Below are 22,783 nucleotides of genomic sequence, written 5' to 3'. Positions count from 1 at the left end.
AATTTTCATCCATTTACATTGAGTCTTCAATCCTAAAAACACAATATTTAGGTATGCTTGCTTAGAAACAGGTTTTTTTAAATAAATTTGTCTTTTGCTTTCTTATGTTGTCCACGACATTTTTAGATGGACAGAACTTTTTTCTAAGTCTTTATTTATTTATTTGACACAGAGAGAGGGGGAATCACAAGTAGGCAGAGCGGCAGGCAGAGGGAGAAGGAAAGGGAGAAGCAGGCCCCTCGCTGAGCAGACAGAGAGCCCGATGCAGGACTCGATCCCAAGAACCTGGTGTTAACTCTAATTTGCTCGAGAAAAAAAGTCATGGGACGCCTGGGTGGCTCAGTTGCTTAAGCAGCTGCCTTCGACTCAGGTTGTGATCCTGGGGTCCCAGGATCCAGCCACATCAGGCTCCTTGCTCACCGGGGAGCCTGCTTCTCCCTCTCACTCTGCCTGCTGCTCCCCCTGCTTGTGCTCTCTCTCTCTGGCAAGTACATAAATAAAATCTTAAAAAAAAAAATCTTGGTACTTTAATAACAAATCTGAAGCAGTATTTAGAATTGTAAGATCTGAATGTTACAATGACAATCAGCTATTAAAAGAAGTCTAGACTCTGGACTGAACTGATTTGCCAATGCGTGTAAGTTTGACAAATGATCCAGAGAGCCCACAACAGAAATAAAGGTAAACAAAAATGTTTTGCAATTGCTAGCAATTCTAGGTCTATGCAATTTATAATAAAAGTTGGAAACAAGTTAAAATAACCAATGGATGAGTGCGTAATTACATTATCATAATATTCAATTGATTTCAGGTAGTAGTTGAGATGAACTAAATCTATTTAATAAATCTCAAAAGTAAAACCAAGTGAAAAAAGTCGCAATGCAAATGGTATGCGCAAAATGATATCATTTATATGAAGTTTAGATACATGCAAAATAATACCAAATATTGTTCACGAATTCACACATATAAAATGACCACAGGGATGATAAATACTAACTCAAGAAAATGATCACCTAGGAGACACTGAAGATCAGGAGGCAAAAACAAACTTGGGAACAGGCAACTAAAATGATTATATTTATAATAGTTTATTTCTTAAAATAATCTAAAGCAAATAAAAAAATATCATGATTTAATAAAGCTGGGGGATGAACACTTAGATTATTATTCACTGAACTTTGAATGCAAATTTTGAATGCATGAAATACTGTTGTAATAAAATTTGGTTTGAGATAACAAATATAAAATAGAATTTAAACAAAAAATTACTTTATGATGGTGATTATCAGCTGGTTCTTTGACTATATGCTGAAACAGATTCTTCTTTTGGGCTCCATTAGTATTTAGAAGTAGAGGCCTGAAAATCAGAATATATTCATGAAACTCAGTGAAGCAAACATGAAAGAAATTTAAACTGCTTCTAATATTTTACCTTCACATGAATATACACACTTTAATAATAAAAGAGTTCAGTTAGCGATACACAATGAACTCTTAAAAATGGTCACATCTTAGGAACAGAAACTAGGGGATGACTGTGTCTAGGACTTTGATTCAGCCATTCTTTTGTACTATTTTCGTTAAAATAAACGTAATAAACTACACTCTCTGGCTATACTTCACTGCTGACTGAACTATATCACTCTTTATGAACTGTACTTATACAGAAAAAAGTAGGTAGATGGTATTATAAGAACAAGATTGTGGAAGTAGAGTTAAGGTTGCAGCATAAGGTGTAACCACAACCAAGCTTTGCTAAAATTTTAGTCTTACAAGTTTTTTCTCCTTCCAACTATTTCTTTGTCCACTGTCCTTCTTAAGCTTTAGTTGTGACAATGGCAGTTACTAACATTTTTCAGTATCACAAGCTGTAGTCAATATACAGGTTTTTAAATTCCTTATTAGTGGATTAAACATAAGAGAGATCAAGTAAAAAATTTTTAATTTTTTTCAACATATGACCTTTTAAGAGTTTCCCTCACTCAAGCCTTCTAACGTTACATTAAACTGCTAATCTGAATAAAAATGGATTCCTTATTAACTATGTACGTGTCTTTAAAATGACCATTTAGGCTATCCTTGTCTCCGAAAAACATTAGCAGGATGACAGCAGGAAGAAATAACACTACTCTTGAAATGCCGAGAGTATCATTTAACAAGGAAGGACTGTTCATCTGGGACAACAGACATACACTAAGCAAATGTAGGCCATTCATGGTTAAACACTAAAATGTTTAGTTGTCCATGAACAGGTCAAATGAAGTGTTTTATGATAAAAACTTACCTTTTACGTTTTAAACTCACAAGTTGGTTATTCTGAACCAATGTAACAATAAACTGGACAATCTAAAAGGAAAATATAAACAAAAAATTTTCCATCATAGATTCCTCTGATTCTTTAGTCCATATTACAAGTCTTATAAAATGAATCCAAATACTATATATTTTCTATTCTAAGTCACATAATTTCTCACATGTTAACATATTTGAAATCTAGGGTGCATCTTACAATTGATATCTAAAGAAATATCAGTTTCCAGGCAGAAGAATAACCTGTGACAAAATAAAAGTTGCAGCTACATAGAATACCAAGATGCTTAAGACATCCATCCATCCATCCATCCACCCACCCACCATCTATTTATCAACCCAATACTCGTCTCAGTTATTTGTTTTGATGCTAAGAACCAAGCATGCCCAGATACAGATCCCAAGTTTTTACTTAAAATTTTTTTCAAGATTATGCTGGGGGGGGGGGGGGGAGTGACCAGGCAACATTTTTCTTAAACTAGGTAATACAATTGAGGCAAAAGAGACTGCCAGCTCTTTCAGAAGAGAGCATAAAATTTTCAAGGTAGAAAAAGCTTATTGGCTTATCCTAGAAAAACTACTGCTTAATGAAAAATATTGTCATAGGACACCTGGGTGGCTCAGTTGATAAAGCATTTGCCTTTGGTTCAGGTCAGGATCCCAGGGTCCTGGGACTGAGTTCCATATCAGGCTCCTTGCTCAGCAGGGAGCCTGCTTCTGTCTCTCTGCCTGCTGCTTCCCCTACTGTGCTTTCTCTTCCTTTCTCTCTGACAAATAAATAAATAAAATCTTTACAAAAAATATATTGTCATGAAATATTTAATTATATAGCAACAGAAATAAACCCCAAAATACAGTTAACTAGAGGTTCCAAAAATAAATTCACAATTTTAAAGTTGGAATACATATACTTTTTTCAAATAAACAATGAATAGATTTTGTTTTGGATGGTTTTGCTCTTAAACATCCAATATACCCATACTGCCAATCAAGAGAAGCTGGTTTAATCTTCAGAGCTAGATTAAATTTTTTTTTTAAAGATTTTATTTATTTATTTGACAGAGATAGAGACAGCCAGCGAGAGAGGGAACACAAGCAGGGGGAGCGGGAGAGGAAAAAGCAGGCTCATAGCTGAGGAGCCTGATGTGGGGCTCGATCCCACAACGCCGGGATCACACCCTGAGCCGAAGGCAGGCGCTTAACCTCTGTGCCACCCAGGCGCCCCCAGAGCTAGATTAAATTTAAAAGGAAAAAACTACTAAACAGATCAAGACATGCAAACGATCCTCCATATTTTATAACGGTTTTTCTTAAAGTGTGGTCCATGGACCACTAGTATTAGCCCAGGAACCTATTAGACACACAAATTCTCAATCCCACTCCAGATTTGCTGAATCTGAAATTCTGAGGACAGGGTCCAGCAATGTATGTTTAGGAAGTCCTCCAGGTGATACTGATGTGAATGTGAGAATCACTGGCTTAGGGTATACCTTGACATTTATTGTCATCTTCCTAAAGGAGCTAAAAAGGAGAGGATCATATGATGAACTATGAAAAGCAGTATATCAGTGAGAGGCTATAAATGAAGGCCAAAAGTGACTGGAGGACTATTTAGACTCTCTACAGAAAAGTTAAACAGCATTAGAGTCATGAAAAGGAAATTAGCCATTAAATTGTTTATTCAAAAGAAAATGCTGACTGATGGCTGATGGAAAGACAAATTTAAGCTTAAAAGTATCTAAAAAAATAATTTGGCTTCAGTTACTTTTGTTAATTTATAAATGTTATAGAAAAATTCTAAAAACATTAGTGGTTGAATTTATAAGAACATGAAGCACTGGCTAAATTTCTCCTGAAATTTGTTCTACATATTAGTTCTCTTATGACAATTCTGCATCACGCTGTACAAAGCTTGTTTCCTGAAGGAGAAGATAAGGCATCTAACATTTACAGCATCTAACTTCGGGACCCGACAAGTTCTATAACAGCTACTATTATCTTATCCTGTAACAAGTACCTATACCAGGTAACTCACATACACTATTCCAACTAACCCACGGCCAAGGAGTAAATGGCAGACGTATGAAGCAATTCCAGGAATAGACAGAAGATTATCAGCTATCACTATGCATTATGAAAACTCCCTAGCTCCACCAAACCACATATATTCAAACTCAAATTTGAACAGACAGAATATTAGCGTTCATGAAAAACTAAAGTGTTATGTAAGTATTTTACCAACTTTCTTTGGTTTTAGGGAAAAAAGTACATAGTATTATAAGCCAATATTTAACTATAAAACACTGTTTTCTGGAAAAGATTAAGAGATTTTTTTAAAAATAAAGTACAGGTTAAGATACAACTATCATTTTAAATCAGGTATTCTTAACAGGGTTGCATGCTGGAATCAGCTCTGGAAGTTTTGAAAATATATGCACTTGGACTAAACACTTAGAACTGAATTTTACATTCAACCTTCACTTGCATACTGATTTGAAAAAAAAACAGTTTATCTATTTTGACTACAAGCCAAAGGCTGTAACCATTCATCTCTGTTCTAAGCTTGTTCCACTAGACCCAGATCCTGTCAGTCATAACCCTATTTTTAGCTAAAGGCATCTCAGCACAAACCAGCTGAAGTACTCCCACCCTTCCTCCCCCCCAAAAAACCTGTTGCTTAAACTTAAGAGTCTAGTTTACTCATGAGCAAAAAATAGCTGCCTTAATTACATTTATGTTTCAAGTCTTATTAACATACGAAAGCTGATATGAAAAGACTAAATCACAAGGACACAACGCAACCAAGAGATTTTCAGTTCCCCCAGTAATTCTCAGCTCAGATACTAAAATCTAGAATTTATTTTACAACACAGTACTTTAACTACTTTTCCACAGAGACTAATAATAGCATACATTGATAACTAATCCTTTTTTTTTTAAAGATTTTATTTATTTATTCGATAGAGATAGAGACAGCCACTGAGAGAGGGAACACAAACAGGGGGAGTGGGAGAGGAAGAAGCAGGCTCATAGCGGAGGAGCCTGATCTGGGGCTCGATCCCATAATGCCGGGATCACGCCCTGAGCCGAAGGCAGACGCCTAACCGCTGTGCCACCCAGGCGCCCCAGATAACTAATCTTTTTGAACTCATAATTTGGTCAACTGATTTGAACATTTTAGTCATTTGTCTTCCAAGACCGTATCTATGCCTTTTCAAGTAAAAAAATAATAAAAACAATAACAACAAACCCACATAGTAAGGCTGTCATTCATAGTAAAAAATGCAAAGAAATTTGTAAGTATATTAATGTTCCTAAAAATAAAGTACCTTTAAAGTTGTTGTATCAGGCTAAAGGTCACGTACTAAAAGCTAATGAGACTTAAGCTGAGAGTATGGAATTATCATATTGAGCTAATGAGAAATGTCTCTTATTAAAAAGAAAATATAATGGTTGACCTAATTTGTTTGATTTCATAGTTTCACTACTATATGTGAACCCAATATATAAGAAGCTAAGATCAATCACTATTCAATAGAGACTTTTTTGGGTCACAAATGGTACACAAATTAAACAAAGGCAGATTATGGTCATGGGGGAAAAAGCTTACCTTTCGAATAACTTGCTGCTGTTGTGCATGTTTTGCTCGTAATTCTGACACCTCCTTCCAAAGGGACTCATTCTCACTACGTTACCATTTATTAAAAAACAAAACAAAACAAAATTTAGTCAGAAAGCCAGACTTCAGTATATTTAATTAAGAATACCAGTGAACTTTGCTATATATGTGCATAAAACTGGAAAAACTGGTTCAATTACATAAAATGGCAACTATCTTGACACAACTCCAGAATCATCCCTTTTGTAACTATAGTACTTTCTAATCATGGCAATAGAAACACAAAAATTTAAGAATCATGCCTACATCCATATAGTAGCAGGCAATTTACTTCTCTGACAATATGGTTCATTACTTCTTGTTTAAAAAATGAACTAACCTTTCAACTATGGCTACCAAGTGAACTCAGGACTTGTGCTTAGAAAAGAATTCTTAAAGGAAGTGACATTTACCCAGCACTACCTATGCTCCAGGGATTATGCTAAGCATTTTATGTGTATTTCTTAAAGTTCTATAATTTCAGTCAAGAAAGGAATTATTAACTCTATTTTATAGAGGAGGACACTGAGACCCAAGAATTGAGAGGACTTGCCTAAGATCACATGGATTATTTGTAGTAAGTGTTGAAGTCGATCTAAAAGTCGATCAGTCCTAAAACTATCTTAAGATCTGTTTCAAACATACGAAAACACTAAAGAAAGTTTTTCTAAAGCATGTCTAAATATATGACAAACCAATAACTTGCCTAGTAGTAACAGTTTCCTTTCCTTCATTAATTTTTATTGAAACTGCACTGTTATTAAATGTTAGCAGCAATGGTAACACTGAGAAGGCATGAAAGATAATTCACCTATTAAATACTTTAATTTTTGCTCTTAATTTCCATAATATCCATGTTCCTCAAGACAAACTCTTATAAAACGATTTCTATATCTTACATATAGAAGATATTGAAAATAAAACTTTAAAACTTACTGAATAACTAGGGTATTTTCTCTGACTCAGATATTTAAAGATATTATCATCTGCCTCCTAAACATAAGTAGAATAGTTACCTCTAAAACTTACAGGATGAATTTGGGATCCCATTCCTTAAGGGCTAAACCTGAGATTCAAGGAGTTGGGTCAAAGGGCACCTCAGGAGACACAAGATATTACAATAAACTGGCATAAGTGATTAAATATGCAAAATGGGGCAGCTTAAAATTAAGCCTTATTCAAAAAGGGAATCAAAGTTCAAGGTTACTCTTTTAATGAAGACACTTAAGACAGCTAAACTAATGTCCCACATTTGAAATGGAAGAGAGAATACATAAAATAAGTACTCTCAAGACTTTGGACCCTATTAGGATAAGAGAAAATCCCAACTACTTACTAAGAGAAGTACACATCTACTCTATATACAAGTTTTTACTGTGGCAAGTAATGGGGCAAGAATTCCAATAAAGCAAAGGCATGTTTCTGTAGATAAAAAGTTTTGAATAACACTTTACCATGTCTAGGTAAGATAAATACCAAGTAGGGAAAGTCTCTTGCATCCTTTTTCCCTATTTTTTGTGGCCTATTTTTCCTATGAAGCCACAATAGAAAAGTTTTATGAAAACACCATAAAAGAAGATACGAGTAACATATGTAGTGTTTTTCTACCGCTTGTGTGCCCTCATGTGTGTGAATATCCTAATTAAAGCTAACCTAAGTAGAATCATATTTCCTACATGGATTTAAAGATCTATTGTTTCATCAGTGAGACTCGTGCATCAAATTGTTTTAACTGCCCAGATTTATAAATTCTTTTGAACACTGTCAAGAAAATATGATATTGAGGTAAAGTCAAGGGCTAAAATGAAAACTAAAGGGAACCAATACTTACAAAAAATGACCTTTATCTTGGCTTCAACAATGTGATCTAAGTACTTAAGCACTAACCTCCAACCCCCAACACACACATACTAACCCCTATATTAAGATTATATTTGGAAATAATACTTTACCTTTTTATTTTTATTTTTTTTAAAGATTTTATTTATTTATCTGATACAGAGAGAGACAGCCAGCAAGAGAGGGAACACAAGCAGGGGGAGTGGGAGAGGAAGAAGCAGGCTCCCAGCTGAGGAGCCTGATGTGGGGCTCGATCCCAGAACTCTGGGATCACGCCCTGAGCCGAAGGCAGACACTCAATGACTGAGCCACCCAGGCACCCCAAGATTATATTTGGAAATAATACTTTACCTTTTTAATTCAGAAAGCCTGGACTCAATAGTTTCTTGTTTTATTTGAACCTTCTGAGCACTACTTATAATTTTTGTTAAATCTTCCTGACGAATCTTATTTTCTTCTGGTTTTGAAGATGAAACCTTTTGAAAGCAAATTTAGAAAATAAAATACTAAACACCATGTTTGTAAATTCAAAGTTTCCCTATTATAAGTGTGTTTTGTAGCCCATTCAGGAACTTAGATTTCGTTCCAAAAAGCCCAGGATAGGATTCTATAAAAAGAATAAACTTCATAGCTCAAAGACAGAGGATAAGAAATCATCTTTTTTTTTTTTTTTTTAAACATGGAGAAGTTTCCACGAGCAGGAACAACTTAGGGACTTTTTTTTCATTCCCTTTCACCAAACTCACTGTAATTTCCCCAAGCCTCTTTATTATCACATTCCACTTTTAATTAAATTTATGCAGTAACAGCTGTGCACTAGGCCATTTTCTTTCATGGTCCATTACTCTTTTATCCCCCCTCTTTTGTGGATTTAGTAAAAATATTATATTTTAGCAAAAGATACCATTCATTAAAAAATGTATTATTACATGCCTTACTATGCGCAAGGGACTTATTCTCAGCATCAGATACTCAGCAGTGAACTTCAAAAAAAGCCCTCCAGGGAGTAGACATCCTACCAGGAGCTTACATTTTTTTAAAGCTAAATTAATAGGAGTGAGCCATCCCAATATGGATGATTCCTCACTCTCAGTCAGAATGTAAATATTTTTCTTCCCTCTAGAAGGTATTTGAAGACAGACCCCTCAGAACAGTTGACTGCAGAGAAAAAATATAAAATAGAAAGAAATAATTAAAGCTTTATTAATCTAAGTCATCCCAACAAGGATTACCTGTGTATTTCTGTACATTCTTAATTTCAACAGGTAAAATATTGTGTTGACCAAGTATGCTATATGGTAATGCCTTAAATAAATCACATTAACAATAGCTCACCTTCCTTTTAATGTTCTCCAACAAGTCATCTTGGCCTTGTTTGAAGTAAGGATGCTGAAATTCAACAGGACCATCTCGTTCCTGCTTTACAATTCCGGAGTCAATATGCACAACCTTACGGAAACCATCTGAAGAAGATCAAAAATTTAGAGGACTTAAAAAAAGAAATTAGATGACTAGAATTAATAAAAGTAAAAGATTCCCCTTTCCTTTATCAACCTAATAGGAAAAAATGGTTTAATCAGGGGCTGATGACAGTATTCCAAATAAACTACTGCCCGTACTCACACATATTCAGTTGCCTCACAAAGCTTGCCATATTATTGTGCTTGAAATATTTGGGAAGAATTTCTTTTGCAAATCTTTGTTCATCCAAAACCAGAAAACTCTGGCCATTCTGAAAAAAGAGAGAAAAAGTCAATTAGCTGAAGTCCTCTTAGGTGATACAATATGAACCCCAAAACTGGGCAGTCTTTCCATGATACTTTAGATCCACATTTTATTACCATTAACAGCAACAAGAAACAAACTGTAATTAAGTGCCAAACTGTAATTAAGCTTTATGATGTCAACCTCAGAAGTTTAGGAGTATGTCTAAAACCAAAAGCTGCCTCATGCACTATGGTGAAATATTAGGATTTCCATTAAATCAGAAGCAAGAAAAGAAATGCTGTAAGTAAGCAACATAATTATTTAACACTGTTTTAAAGTCAATGCAATTAGACAAAACTTGACAAAATAGGAGGAAGTCATATTTTATCATTATTTGCAACAGACATATCTCTGCATAATCAACTGAAAAACTGTTAAAAATTCAGTAAAATATCAGGTTAATAATTAATATTTAAAGTTGATACAAAAAAAATAATTTGAAATTTACTATAATACAGTATCAAAATAGCACGGTACTGGCATAAACACAGAGAAACAGAACAATGGAACAGAATAAAGAACTGCCGAATACATCCTTACATATAAGGTCCAAAGATTTTTCACAAGAGTACCAAGACCATTCAAAGGGGAAAGGAGAGTTTTCAACAAACAATGCTGGGAAAACTGGATACTCATGTGCAAAAGAACAAAATTTATCTTACACCATATACAAAAATTAACTCAAAATGGATCAAAAACCTAAAAGTAAATGCTAAAACTATAGAAGTAGTAGAAGAAAACATAAGGAGGAAAAGTTTCATGACACTGGATTTGGCAATGATTTCCTGGTTAACATCAAAAGCACAGTCAACAAAAGCAAAAACAGACCCATGAATCTACCTCAAATTTAAAAACTTTTGTGCATAGAACACTATCAATAGAGTGAAAAGGCAACCCACAGAATCAGAGAAAATATTTACAAATTGTTTACCTGATAAGGGGTTAATATACATAATAAAGAACTTCTACAACTCAACAACAACAAACCCCCCCACACAATAAGAAACGGGCAAAGGACTAGAGCAAACATTTTTCCAAAGAACATATACAAATGGCTAATAAATGCATGCAAAGAGGCCTAACATCACTAATCATTAGGGAAATGAAAACCAAAACCACAATCACCACTTCATACCCATTAGGATGACAATTATTTTTAAAAATACCAAATAAATTGAAAATAAGTGTTGGAAGATGTGGAGAAATTAGAACCCTTAGCATCGCTGGCGGAAATGTAAAATAGTGCATGGGAAACAATATGGGAAACAATATGGTGGTTCCTCAAAAAACTAAACACAAAAACTATATAATCCTGCAATTCTACTTCTATATATATTCCCAGAGAACTGGGCAGGTACTCAAAAAGCTATTTGTATACCCATGTTCATAGCACCATTATTTGCAATAGTCAAAAAGTGGAAGCAACCCAAATGTCCACTGACAGATGACTGGATAAACAGAATTTGGTATATAAAAAGGAAGGAAATTCTGACAGGTGCTGCCACACGGATGAACTTTAAAGACACTATACTAAGTGAAATAAACTAGCCACAAAAGGACAAATACTGTACTATTCTACTTATATGAGATATCCTGAATAGTCTAATTCACAGAGACAGAAACAGAATGGTCATTAGGGGCTAGGAGGAAGGAGAACTTGGAAGCTATTGTCTAATGAGTATGAGGTTTCAGTATGGAAAGTTGAAAAATATTCTGGAAAGAGATGGTAGTGATGGCTTCATAATAATATAAATGTGCCTAATGCCCCTGAACCATATATTTAAAAATGGGTAAAATGGTTAATTTTATGTTAGGTATATTTTACCATAACAATTTAAAACTAAAGCAGAATAAAAGATTCCAATAATAGAAAAATGTCACATATCTAAAGATAAATCTTAAAAATATACAGGACATTTAAGAGAATATTAAACTATAGAGAGATAAATACATATTGTAAAGCTGTCAAATTCTAATTAACCAATAGATTTGTAATAAATTCTCAATTTAAAAAAAAATTTTGGAGGTGAAGAGATGTTAACACAACCAAATGTTAGGTACTAAAGTTCACTTGTGAAATAATTATGTAACAATAGGCAAGAAAATGCTAAAAACGATGAAGAGAGAGATGTTAACCCTATCCTATAAAAGTGATATAATTACAGAATTATAGGGATAGAATTATAGTGTTTACAAGAGTTTGATACTAAAGAAGAGATAGTAAAAAATAAATGGACAGATTAGAGAGAACAGAAGCAGCAGCAAATCTATTTGAGAATTTAACAGGTTTAAGTACAGGTAACATTCAAATCAAGGGGAAAATCAGGAGAAAAAAGATTAGTTCATGAACTCTCCACCTGGAAAAGCAAAAAGCAAAAGCTCAATGCTAACTCACTGCTCAATCACTCTATACAACCAAGCTTTTGGAAGTATGATGTAAACCTAGTAGTCATACTGGTAAAAATTTATATTTTACTCATGGAAACTGCTAGCTGCCTACCCTATTTCCAAATTCCTCTATTTACTTTTTTTATTTTTGTTATTTTAAAACTAAAATTATATATTTTTAAGGTGTATAACATGATTTAATATATTTATATACATAAAGGACTACTATAGTAAAGCTAATTAACACACCATCTCCATCAAGCTAAACAGCTTCTGCAGAGCAAAGAAAACAAAATAAAAAGAAAACCTAACAGAATAAGAGTATTGGCAAGCAATATATCTGATAAGGGATTAATAACCCAAATTTGTAAGGAACACATATAACTCAACAGCCAAAAAAAAAAAAAGACACCGATTAAAAAAGAACCCAAATAGACATTTTTCCAAAGATACAGAAATGGCCAACAGGTGTATGAAAAGGTGCTCAACATCACTAATCATCAGGGAAATGCAAATCAAACCGACAACGAGGTACCACTTCATTATCTGTTAGGATGGCAATAATTAAAAAAATAAAAGATAACAAGTGTTGGCGAGGATGTGGGGAAAAGGGAACTTTCATATACTGTGTGGTAATGTAAATCAGTATAGCCATTACGGAAAACAGCATGAAGTTTCCTCAAAAAAAAGAAAAAAAAAAAAAGAACTATCACATGATCCAGCTATCCCTTTCTTGGGTATACACCCAAAGGAAATAAAAACAGTATCTCACAAAGTTACCTGTGCTCCCATGTTCATTGCAGCATTATTCACAATAGCCAAGATATGAAAACCTAAGTGTTCCTGAATGGAAGAATGGATAAAGAAACTGTGATACATACACACAATGAAACATCATTTAGCCTTAAAAAGAGAGATCCATTTGCAAAAGCTTTCTTACTAACAGAATAATTTTGTTTGATGCTGCAACTACACTTCTCAGTCCCCCTAACAAACAGAAGCAGCCAAATACACACCTGGCAATTCAGATATAAATAAAACAGACTGAGTAGGGCTTCCAGAAAAGCTTCTAAAAGGGGAAAGATCCAAAGTGTCAAACCCTATGTCCCACATCCCTGATGCTAAAGACTAGAGCTTCAACAACCACCGAAGTGGAGAAACTAAGTATGGCTGAAAAGACCAGAAGGTATCTTCAGACTTAAAACCCATTTTTATTCTGTTTAAACTATTGTTTGGATTTCTTCTTTATTTTTAAGATTTTATTTATTTATTCGACAGAGAGAGAGAGAAAGAGAGAACAAGCAGGGGGAGCAAGCAGCAGGCTGAGGGGGAAGCAGGCTCCCCGCTGAGCAGGGAGCCAGATGCAGGGCTCAATTCCAGAGTCCCTGGATCATGACCTGAGCCACCCAGGTGCCCCTACTGTTTGGAATTCTATTACTTGTTTCTGAAACTAAACCTAACTCATAACAGAGTTATTATTAAAATTCAATAAAGTCAATTAACAAAATATTTTAAATATCTATGACAGTTAACTGCATTGATTAAAAATTTCTAACAAATCAGTAAGATGAAAAACCCAATGTAAAATTTAGAAGAGGCCCAATCTCATTATAATTGAATGTAGAGCAAAACAAATAGTGATTTTCACTTATTAGACTGGCAAAATTTTAAAAGTTTGATGATAATCAGAGTTGGTTATTAGGTAATAACTATTAAAATTAAAAATGCATGGGTTTTTTTGCTATCTTAAAATTAACTTTCCCTCTACCTTACTTCCCTCCCAATCTACCCACCCCATTTGTCTTGTCCTTCACTGCAAAATTTAACAAATATTTTCTCTAATTTAGTACCATCTACATATTCTTGCTCAAAACTGGTTTCATTCTCCCTCATCTACTCAAACCATTTTTCTCTAAAATGTCAAATGCCAAATTCAATGCCTTCTTTTCAGTCCTATCTTCCCACACCTCTCTGTGGCATTTCATTTGGCACTACTGACAATCCCCTCCTCTACTCTTTTGGATCTGAAACTATATACTATTGGATCTCCTATCCCATATCTTCTTTCAATTGTATTCACCTATTAAGAGGTAGTGTTTTTTAGATTGCTATCCTTGATCATGACACCTTTACACTCCTTCCTTAGGCAATCTCATCCACACCAGTGTATCTAACTACTGACTTTATTAAGTATGATGATTTATTATCTACTATCGCATCTACATCTCTGGCCCGACCACCTCAAATTTCACACTTAAAGTTTCCAATTGTTAACACTTTTACACAATATTCTTTAATTCACTATGTTCTCAACCTATTGTCTATTTCAAATCCATCTTCCTACTCGCCAAAGTCAACTTTTTTTCTGTATGTTCCCTCCTGACATGCCCCTCTCCCCTCTAACTATGACATCAACAAGAAAAACAAATTAAAAAACTGTCAATTTTAACAGCTAATAACTTAAGAGGGAAATATGAAAAACATTTCTTTTAAAAATAAGAAAAAGGGATTCCATGATCACTACTTCTATTTGATACCAGGTCTTAGCCACTGAGAAAGAAAGAAAGAAAGAAAGAAAGAAAGAAAGAAAGAAAGAAAGAAAGAAAGAAAGAAAGAAGAGAGGAGGGAGGGAGGGAGGGAGGGAAAGAAAGTTCTGAAAGAACAAAACTATCATTCACAAATGCATGGATGTACACTTAGAGACCCCAAATCAGTAAAATGATTGGCTCACTAGTTTATTATCAACATACAAATGTTATTTGTATTTCTAACTACCAGCAACAGCCAGAAATGTAATTTTAACTAACGGACACCACTTAAACATCTTAAGATACCTAAGAAGAAAATCTAACAAACATGTGCAAAAAATATAAAACCTTATTAAACAAAATGAATTTAAAAACATGTCTTGTTTATGGGAATATTCAATATCATAAAGACGTCCATTTTCCCTAATTTGATTTATAGTTTCAATGCAATTCCAATTAAAATCCCAATAAGTTTTATTTAATGGAACTTGATTTTAAAACATATACAGGAGACGAAAGACCAACAACAATCAAGGTATTTCTGAAGGATAAGCTGCCCTCCCAAAAGCAAGACACTATAAAGCTACAGTAATTAAGACATGTGATAAGGGCAAAAAAAACCCTGTTCAAGGGGATGGAATAGAGAACCTAGAAACAAAAATCACAATATCTACCTGTAATTTTGCTATAAGACAGAGCGAGCAATACACATCACCACAGAAAGAAGGAAGCATTCAATGAAGGAGCTAGGACAACCGAATATTTACACGGAAAACAATGAAACTGGATTCCTCACACCACACACGAAAATCAATTCCAGGTGAATTAGACTTACACATAAAATGCAAACTTTTAAAACTTTCAGAAAAAAAGAAGAGAAATGTCAAAGTATTTTTCTCTCCCTGAGGAAGAGGTAAGAAAAAACATCCTGAAGGAACAAAAAAGAAGAATATATTATACTAAAATTAAAAACTTGTACTCATCAAAAGGAAAAGATAAGTCTCAAACTGGGGGAAGACACAAGCAATACATAGACCCAAAGAATGGATATACAAAATACACAAGGAATTCAAACATATATTAAAAGACAAGTCATCCAACAGAAAAATGGCCAAATACTTCACAGTATAGGAAACACATATGGCCAATAAATATGAAAAGGTGTTTGAACACATTACTAATCAGGGAAATATAAATTAACATCTCATTCAGATTATACTTTACATCTATTAGATTGGTAAAAAAATTAAGAAGAATGATAATATCAAGTTGTGAAGATGTGGATTAATGGAAAATCGCATGCTTGGCTAACAGGAGTATAAAATCATTTAATCTCTTTGGAAAACAATCTGAACTACCTTCAGGCTAAACAGTTCATACCCTATTTTCCAGCAATTCCAATCTTCAATTTAAGTATATATACCTTCAATTCCTGCTTATATACACCAGGAGAGGTATGTAAGAATATTCATAACAGCAGTTGACACAGCTGATCATCTTCTATTTTTGAACCACTTTTTTCCATTAACTTCTATGACCTCACTCCCTTGTTTTTCCTCCTGTTGCACTGTTTCTTCTCGATCTCCTTTGCTGGCTTTTTCTTATTCTCATATGCCCTCTAAAAATCAGAATGGCTTGTCTTTCAGCTTCTTCTATCTTCATTTGTCTCCCTAGATGATCTCATCCAGTCCCATGGCTTTACCACTCATAAGCTCCAAACTCTACCCTGAATGCCAGTGTCTTATATTCAAACATCCTGCTCAACATTTCCACTTGGATGTCTTGGGAGTGTAGAAGTCATTCAGGCCGTTCAAAAATATTCCTGTTCTCCTTCCTAGCACTGAACTTCCCCACCTCCTCTGAAATTAGGCATGGTCATTTGACCAAGTGTGGTCAATGAAATGTAAGCTAAATGAAACAATTTTCAAGTAACACTAGTGTCCATTGTAATCTCAAAGTTAATACAGCCAAACAATCTCCACCTGCATTTCTCTGAATACTCCCCCATCTGAGCAAATGGTGTCATCATTTATCTTGTTGTTCAGGCCAAATCTGAGTCATTCTTAATTCTTCTCTGACTTTCCTGCAACTCCAGACAATTTATTAGTAAGTTCTACTGCTTTACCTTTAAAGTAAATATCAAATCCAACAACTTCTCATCATCTCCACTTGCAAATACACTAGTCTCAGCCACACTATTTTCAATACCATAGTGGAAAACTATGATAATCTACAAAGTAGTTACCTAGATTTCCAGTCTCCTTACCATAGCCCTAAGTCCCTACACCATCTGCTCCTGCCTACTCTGACCTCAGTCTTACATTCTCCAGATACTCTAACCACATGGGCCTTCTCCAATCACATGAACATGCCACGTTCAAGGCCTTTACATTTGGCATTCCCCTTTGCCTGGCCCATCCTTTCAAATCGTTCAGATCTCTGCTCAAACATCATCTCCTCAGAGAGGCTTTCCTCATGACTCTACCTAAAATAACCAAAAATCCCAGTCATTTTATGTGCTAGTTTATCAATTTACTGCTCCAAATTCATTGCAAATACAGAGCTGGGTCCCTTCAATATCTTTTTCTAGATGGCATGGTGATAAGCTTTGTCAATAGAAGACACTCGAAAGATATTACAATAGAAGGGGGTTCTCCTTCCTATTTCCTCGCTCTTTAACAACGGCAGGTTCCTACAGTGCATGCAGGTTCTCCGCACCTAGCTCTTGCAGTACAGAAGGTCAGCAGCACAAGGCCAACAGCTTCCCCCAGCATTCTCTCACCCTTTGGAGGTTTCGAATCAGAGTGTATCTGGGAAGACATGTCCCCATGAACAGCTGTCAAGGGTGCTCTAGAACAAGGGCTGATAAACCTTTTCTTAAGGCATTAGATAGTAAATATTTTGGGCTTGCAGATCATAAAGTCATACGGCTGCTGTTGTAGCAAGAAAGCAGTTATAAACAATATGTAAACAGATTGCGCATGGTTATGTTCCAATTAAACTTTTTTTACAAAACAGATGACTGGCCCATGGGCCACGGTTTGCCAACCCTGCCTTAGAAAGTATATTTCTCCACAAGTTCTGAAGGATGAACATCCAGTAAGTTCCACCAGTGTGGCACCAGTGCCTTCTTTGCCATTAAGTGAGATGTGATCATACTCTTTTTATAACTGCCAATCTTATATTCTTTAGAGTTTTTACTCCAATCCCTGATATAGTAATTCTACTAAACTTTCTCTGTTTAAAATGTTTAAACACAGTTCTTTCCTTCTTTTACACTATGTGACATCTGTCTCCTAATTGGACCCTGATATCTCTCTTTACCCTGCTTTATTTCCTTTATGGTACTTACCACTTACATTATCTGTGTTTGCTTACTTTTTAATTATCAGTGTCCTCCACTAGAATATAAGTTCTAAGAAGCCACTTTGTTCACTACTGAATGAATTCTTAGTACCTAGGACACTGTCTGGTCACTGTCTGGTCACAACATATTCATGATAAATATTTGTGAGTGATCAAATAAATGAATTGTTCGCCACAGTGGACCAAAGTATCTTTTTAAAAGTTCAACTCTTGGATTATATCAAATGAAATAATGAATGCCCCTTGCATAATCTGCACATGCTCTCCCTCTCATACAACCCTCATTCACTCGTATTCTGTGTCTCTGCTTATGGTTTTCCTTCGGTCTCCACTCTAAAATTAGTAGATAACCTCTGAATGCAAAAATTCCACCTTACTGCCATTTAAACCTGGGAGGCTCAAACAATACAATACAGAACTCTCCCAACACATTCCACAAGGGGCAGAAAGCCATTACTGAGTGAGGTGGGAGAGATGGGTAGCTTCTTTTTAGGTTTTACCCGTAAAGGTTGGCAAGCTTCCAAATAATAACAGTTGTTACTGCTTGAACTGGTAGTCAGTTAAAAACATCCAAAATATTCTTACTAATAATCTTTCAGTCCCATTACTTTAAAACATTTTTTCCAAATAGAAATTTGTAACTTTTTTTTAAAAACAGTCCATAACTTCTTAATGTTCACCAACCATTCCTTCTGAGTCTCTAGCTCATTCTCTTACGTATACAAATAAAAAATACGCATCAATGAATCTTCCAACTTTTCTGTAGGCTCATCTACGATGGATTTTACTCCTATTCTGCCACAGCTGTGGCTTTCTTGTTTTTACTTGAGAATAGTGTAATAATACAATAGTTGCTGGGAAGTTCAAAATGATACCCAAACATCAAGTTCTGGATGCTCAAATTCATCCAAAATAGCTAGGAAGTACCAGACCAATACTGGTTTTGCTCTATGTCCTTCCTATTTCCTGATTTGTCTCTGCTAATTTGAGAGGCATGGAGAAATAGAAAATGTCAAAGGGCATAAAAAGGTGGACCAGATAGGTATGAGTCCTTTTTTTTTTTTTTAAGTAGACTCCACGCCCAGCAGAGAGCCCAATGTGCGGCTTGAACTTACAACCCTAAGATGAAGATCTGAACTGAGATCAAGAGTTGGACGCTTAACCAACTGAGCCACCCAGGCACCCAGGTCTTTAGTGGAAATCATTTCTTGGTCTTCTCAAACAAGCTGAGAACAGAGACAAAGGTAGTAACACTAATAAAACAATGACTTCCAGTTCTTTCCTGTTTTTGTAACTACTTCACTTCAACATACACTATCAGATTTCAGTAACAGTAAAGGCTGTTCCTCACGATCAATGGCAAGAACTTCCAACTTCCACAACCTCTTGTCCCTGAATATCAAGTTTCTGCAGTTGCTTCCAAGTTAAACCGGTGCCTTCTGTTAGGAGTCAGTTACATTTAAAACAGCTTTAGGTTGTCCAACAGTATTATCTCTGTCCCTGATTCTGACAACAGACTGCCTACCAGAGCCAAAGTAGCTATATAAAATTTTGAAGTTACAGAAAATGTAAAAACAAAAAAGAAAAAGAAATCTTTCAGGGGAGAATATGGGAAAAAATAAAATATGTACAAATGTTTTAAAGATGCTCTGGATCTAAAGACATTTCTGTTTGAATCAACACATTTAGTATAATTTTGATTGCTCGGAATATTATATTTCTATAATTAATCATGAGAATAGGGGTATTATTTCATTTTTCATTTTTGTCATACTACAAGTTTCAAGAAAAAGTAAATCCTCAGGAATATTAAACCAAGCTTTTCAAACTGCAGTTGGTTTTTCCCCCTTTACCTTACACTCAAGCTAGAGGAGTAAATTATTTTCCACAAGTGAAAAAAAAAATGCATAAAAAATTGCCTGGTTTCCAAAACATCTGCTGCTTCTAAAAGGTCTTAATATGATTTTCACTCAGATAGTATAAATGCTAAATTACCTCAACAGAAATTCAGCAAAACATCTTTGAAGGAAACCAGAAACAACCATAAATAGCAACTTCTAAAAGATGAGAGTAACTTATTTTGTTTTTTCCATTTAACATCATTGTTTATTTAGAGTTTTACCTTTCATTTCATTGTTAACACCACTTTTGGAAAAATCTGTGGGAAAGTAATAGAGACAGACTTCCTAAGCAACCAAGCTAAGCCCTAGACAACATTAATCCAGAATTGTTCACTGACTTACAAAAGGGTAACATTTTGATATAACACTAAATATTGTACCAACCTGTATTAAGTGAAGTGCTGTTGATGGAAGACTGATCTAGGAGGTCAGAAATCTATGTTAGAGTCCCACCTCCAATAATGGCTAGCTTTGTAATTATGGCTAAGAAATCTAACCTAAGCTTAAAATCCTCATCTATACAATGATGAGGCTAAAGTGGATTATCTCTAAAATTTTTTTCAGGCATAATTCTATCTTCATCATTCCCACCATTTCATTACATAGTCTAAGGATTTCATTGATTCATCAAACATTTATTAAATACCTACTGTGCCCTTGGCACGGACACGGTCTCTGCCCTCACTGAATTTATATTTCAACTGTCCCATTATATATTAGAAAATGAGTAAAACATAGGCTTAGACTTAATAATGGGATAAATAAAAATTATTTTTAAATGGCCACACAAACCAAAAAAGTATAAAATCAGCTTGGGTGGGGGAGAGACTCTCAGGCCAATCTCTAATATGAATACAAGGCTGAGTAACAGCAGACTGTGCTGATCCATCCCTGTCAACTTTTAATCCTTCTGACTGATGAAAAGCATGAGACATCTGTTTATTTTTAAGTGTATGCTGGTGGCTGGCTTCCTTATTTTCACCTTTCTTTGTACAACTGTACAGAATTCATCAAATGCTTAATACACACCATCCAGCTGATGATACTGACCTTCGAGAAATTAAGTCCTAGAAGAGGTATTTAAAAAAGAACATATGACAGTAATATGATAAAGAATATGGTGTTATAGTAGTCAAAAACTTCATGTACTCAATACAGTGCTCCCTCTTAAGATAAAAGTAAGTAAAACTGAGAGCTCCTACAATAGGAAAAGAATTGAAAAGAAAGGGAGAAAGAGAGGAGGTAACATTTACTCAGCACTTAACAGGTGCCAGGCACCCTGAGGGTAGTTTTCATTTAACTCTTCTCCAGCCCTCTAAACAGGAAAATATCCCAAAGAGATGATCATCTACAGTAAGAAAAATCCACCCCACTTCACAAAATGATTCCAACAGCCTGAGAATGCATTTGAACGCAAATGCATGTTAATGTTATAATCATTCTGCTTAGAATCTTAGTATTTGGAACTAGAAGAGTCTTGGATCACTCGGGCAACCCAACCCATTCATCCTAAGGACGATGAAACTTAGGCCAGACAAGATAAGGAGCTTGACTAAGGTCATCTCTGTTGAGTGGCAGAGTTGGGATCAAACCAGTAATCAGGCATCATACACCACTCTCCAGTGAAATTTAGTGATTCACTCTAGGTTCTAAGCTAGTGAACACCTATATATTAGAGCACTTCTATTAAAATAATTATAAAAATCCGTTTCTACAAATGGCTCAGAATTTCCAAGAATGATGTACCATTCTACGTAAAATTTCGAAACCTATTGATAACCAGTAACCTGCGTTTACTGCGTTTGAACATTTGCCTATATCCCTGACTGCTCTCCTCATAAAGATTCAGGTGCAAAGCAGAGTGTATTTTTTTTAGTGAGAATCAGGTCGCTGAGGTAAAGACTTCTCAGACAACCCCCCGCGCCCAGGACTGCCTGTGCCCTCAGCGATTCGTAACCCGCGAACCCGGAGGGAGGACGGAGAATGAGTGTGCAGTAACGTGGCTCCCTCGCCCTCGGCTAGCCGGCCGCCTTCGTCCAGCCAGGCCGGTTCCGAACGCCGACGGGGCCGGTCCGTTACGGGGCCTCCCGAGCCGCGGCGCTGGCCGCGGGCCGCCCCTCCCCCACCGCGGCCTGAGCCAGCAGCGCTGGCCGGGACCCCCGCAGCTCCCGGCGCGAACAATACAAGGGGTCCCTAGCGATCCTGAACGCCGGGGCCCGCGCCACCCCACCACCCCGCGCCGCGGGCCTCGCAGAAGGCATCGAGTCGCAGGCCGCGAGAGACAACCCCACGGGAGGGAGAGAGGAGGCGGTTAGTCAGGGGGTTCGGAGGCCGCTGTGCCCTCACCCGTACCTGGCTCCAGGTGATGAACTCGTTGGTGTGGGTTTCCTCCACAAGCGTCCACAGCTTGCTGAGGAAAGCCGGCACATTCGAACTCTGCTTCATTGTTAACGAGACGCAGGGATTCCAAATTCTACACCCGAACACGGCGGCGGCAGTGGCGCGGCGCTGGCGGCGGCGGCGGCGGCAGCTGCTGCTCCGGGAGAACGCCCACAACGCAGGCGCAGCAGCTCTCGGGCCCCGCCCCCCCCAGCCTCGCCAAGCGCGCAGCGAGGCGGGGTGGACCGGCGGCCGCACATGACGGACAAGTCTCGGCGTTCGGCCCGTGCGCCCTGGTCCCGCGCTGGTCCTGTTTCCGACCAATCCCAGGCGCGGACCGCACGACAAAGAAAAGCGATAGGATGCTGCCGACGAGGAGGGGGTGGGAGCAAAGGGGGCGCTGCCTTCTCATTCGCCTTTTATGCAGCAGCCGTCACTGTAGCGGACCTCAGGCTTAGTGGACTGTGTTTGGTTGTTTCACGTGGAAACGGCTTTAGGTTTCTGAGCTGTGGCTGGGAGCTACAGAAAGTCCTCAGGGGTATTTCAGCCATCAGTTTGGCAGGCAAAGTGTGGTTTGCACCAGTCAGAAGGAGGTATAATAATCCACATGGGTGGAGAGGGGGAGGGGAGGGAAGCAGCTTTCA

The 22,783-nt window shown here is 36.5% G+C and overlaps 1 protein-coding gene across 2 annotated transcripts in view; it reads right to left on the bottom strand.

Moving 5' to 3' along the window:
• HSF2 (heat shock transcription factor 2) overlaps positions 1–22,310 on the bottom strand; it is a 33,262-nt gene extending 10,952 nt beyond the window's left edge. For both annotated transcript variants that reach the window (XM_045798575.2, XM_045798576.2), the window contains exons 1-7: positions 22,113–22,310; positions 9,434–9,542; positions 9,146–9,273; positions 8,162–8,286; positions 5,924–5,999; positions 2,288–2,349; positions 1,273–1,360 (exon numbers count right to left, since the gene is read on the bottom strand). In XM_045798575.2, coding sequence (XP_045654531.1) covers positions 1,273–1,360; positions 2,288–2,349; positions 5,924–5,999; positions 8,162–8,286; positions 9,146–9,273; positions 9,434–9,542; positions 22,113–22,205 — 681 coding nt within the window. In that variant the 5' untranslated portion in view covers positions 22,206–22,310. The remainder of the gene's footprint in view (positions 1–1,272; positions 1,361–2,287; positions 2,350–5,923; positions 6,000–8,161; positions 8,287–9,145; positions 9,274–9,433; positions 9,543–22,112) is intronic.
• Positions 22,311–22,783: the final 473 nt, after the last annotated feature.

The sequence above is a fragment of the Ursus americanus genome, chromosome 11 (genome assembly GCF_024610735.1).
Source record: "Ursus americanus isolate L20-20 chromosome 11, mUrsAme1.1.p, whole genome shotgun sequence".
Lineage (NCBI taxonomy): Eukaryota > Metazoa > Chordata > Mammalia > Carnivora > Ursidae > Ursus > Ursus americanus.
Note: the sequence above shows the minus strand (reverse complement) of the source record. Positions and strands in the feature narration are given on the sequence as shown.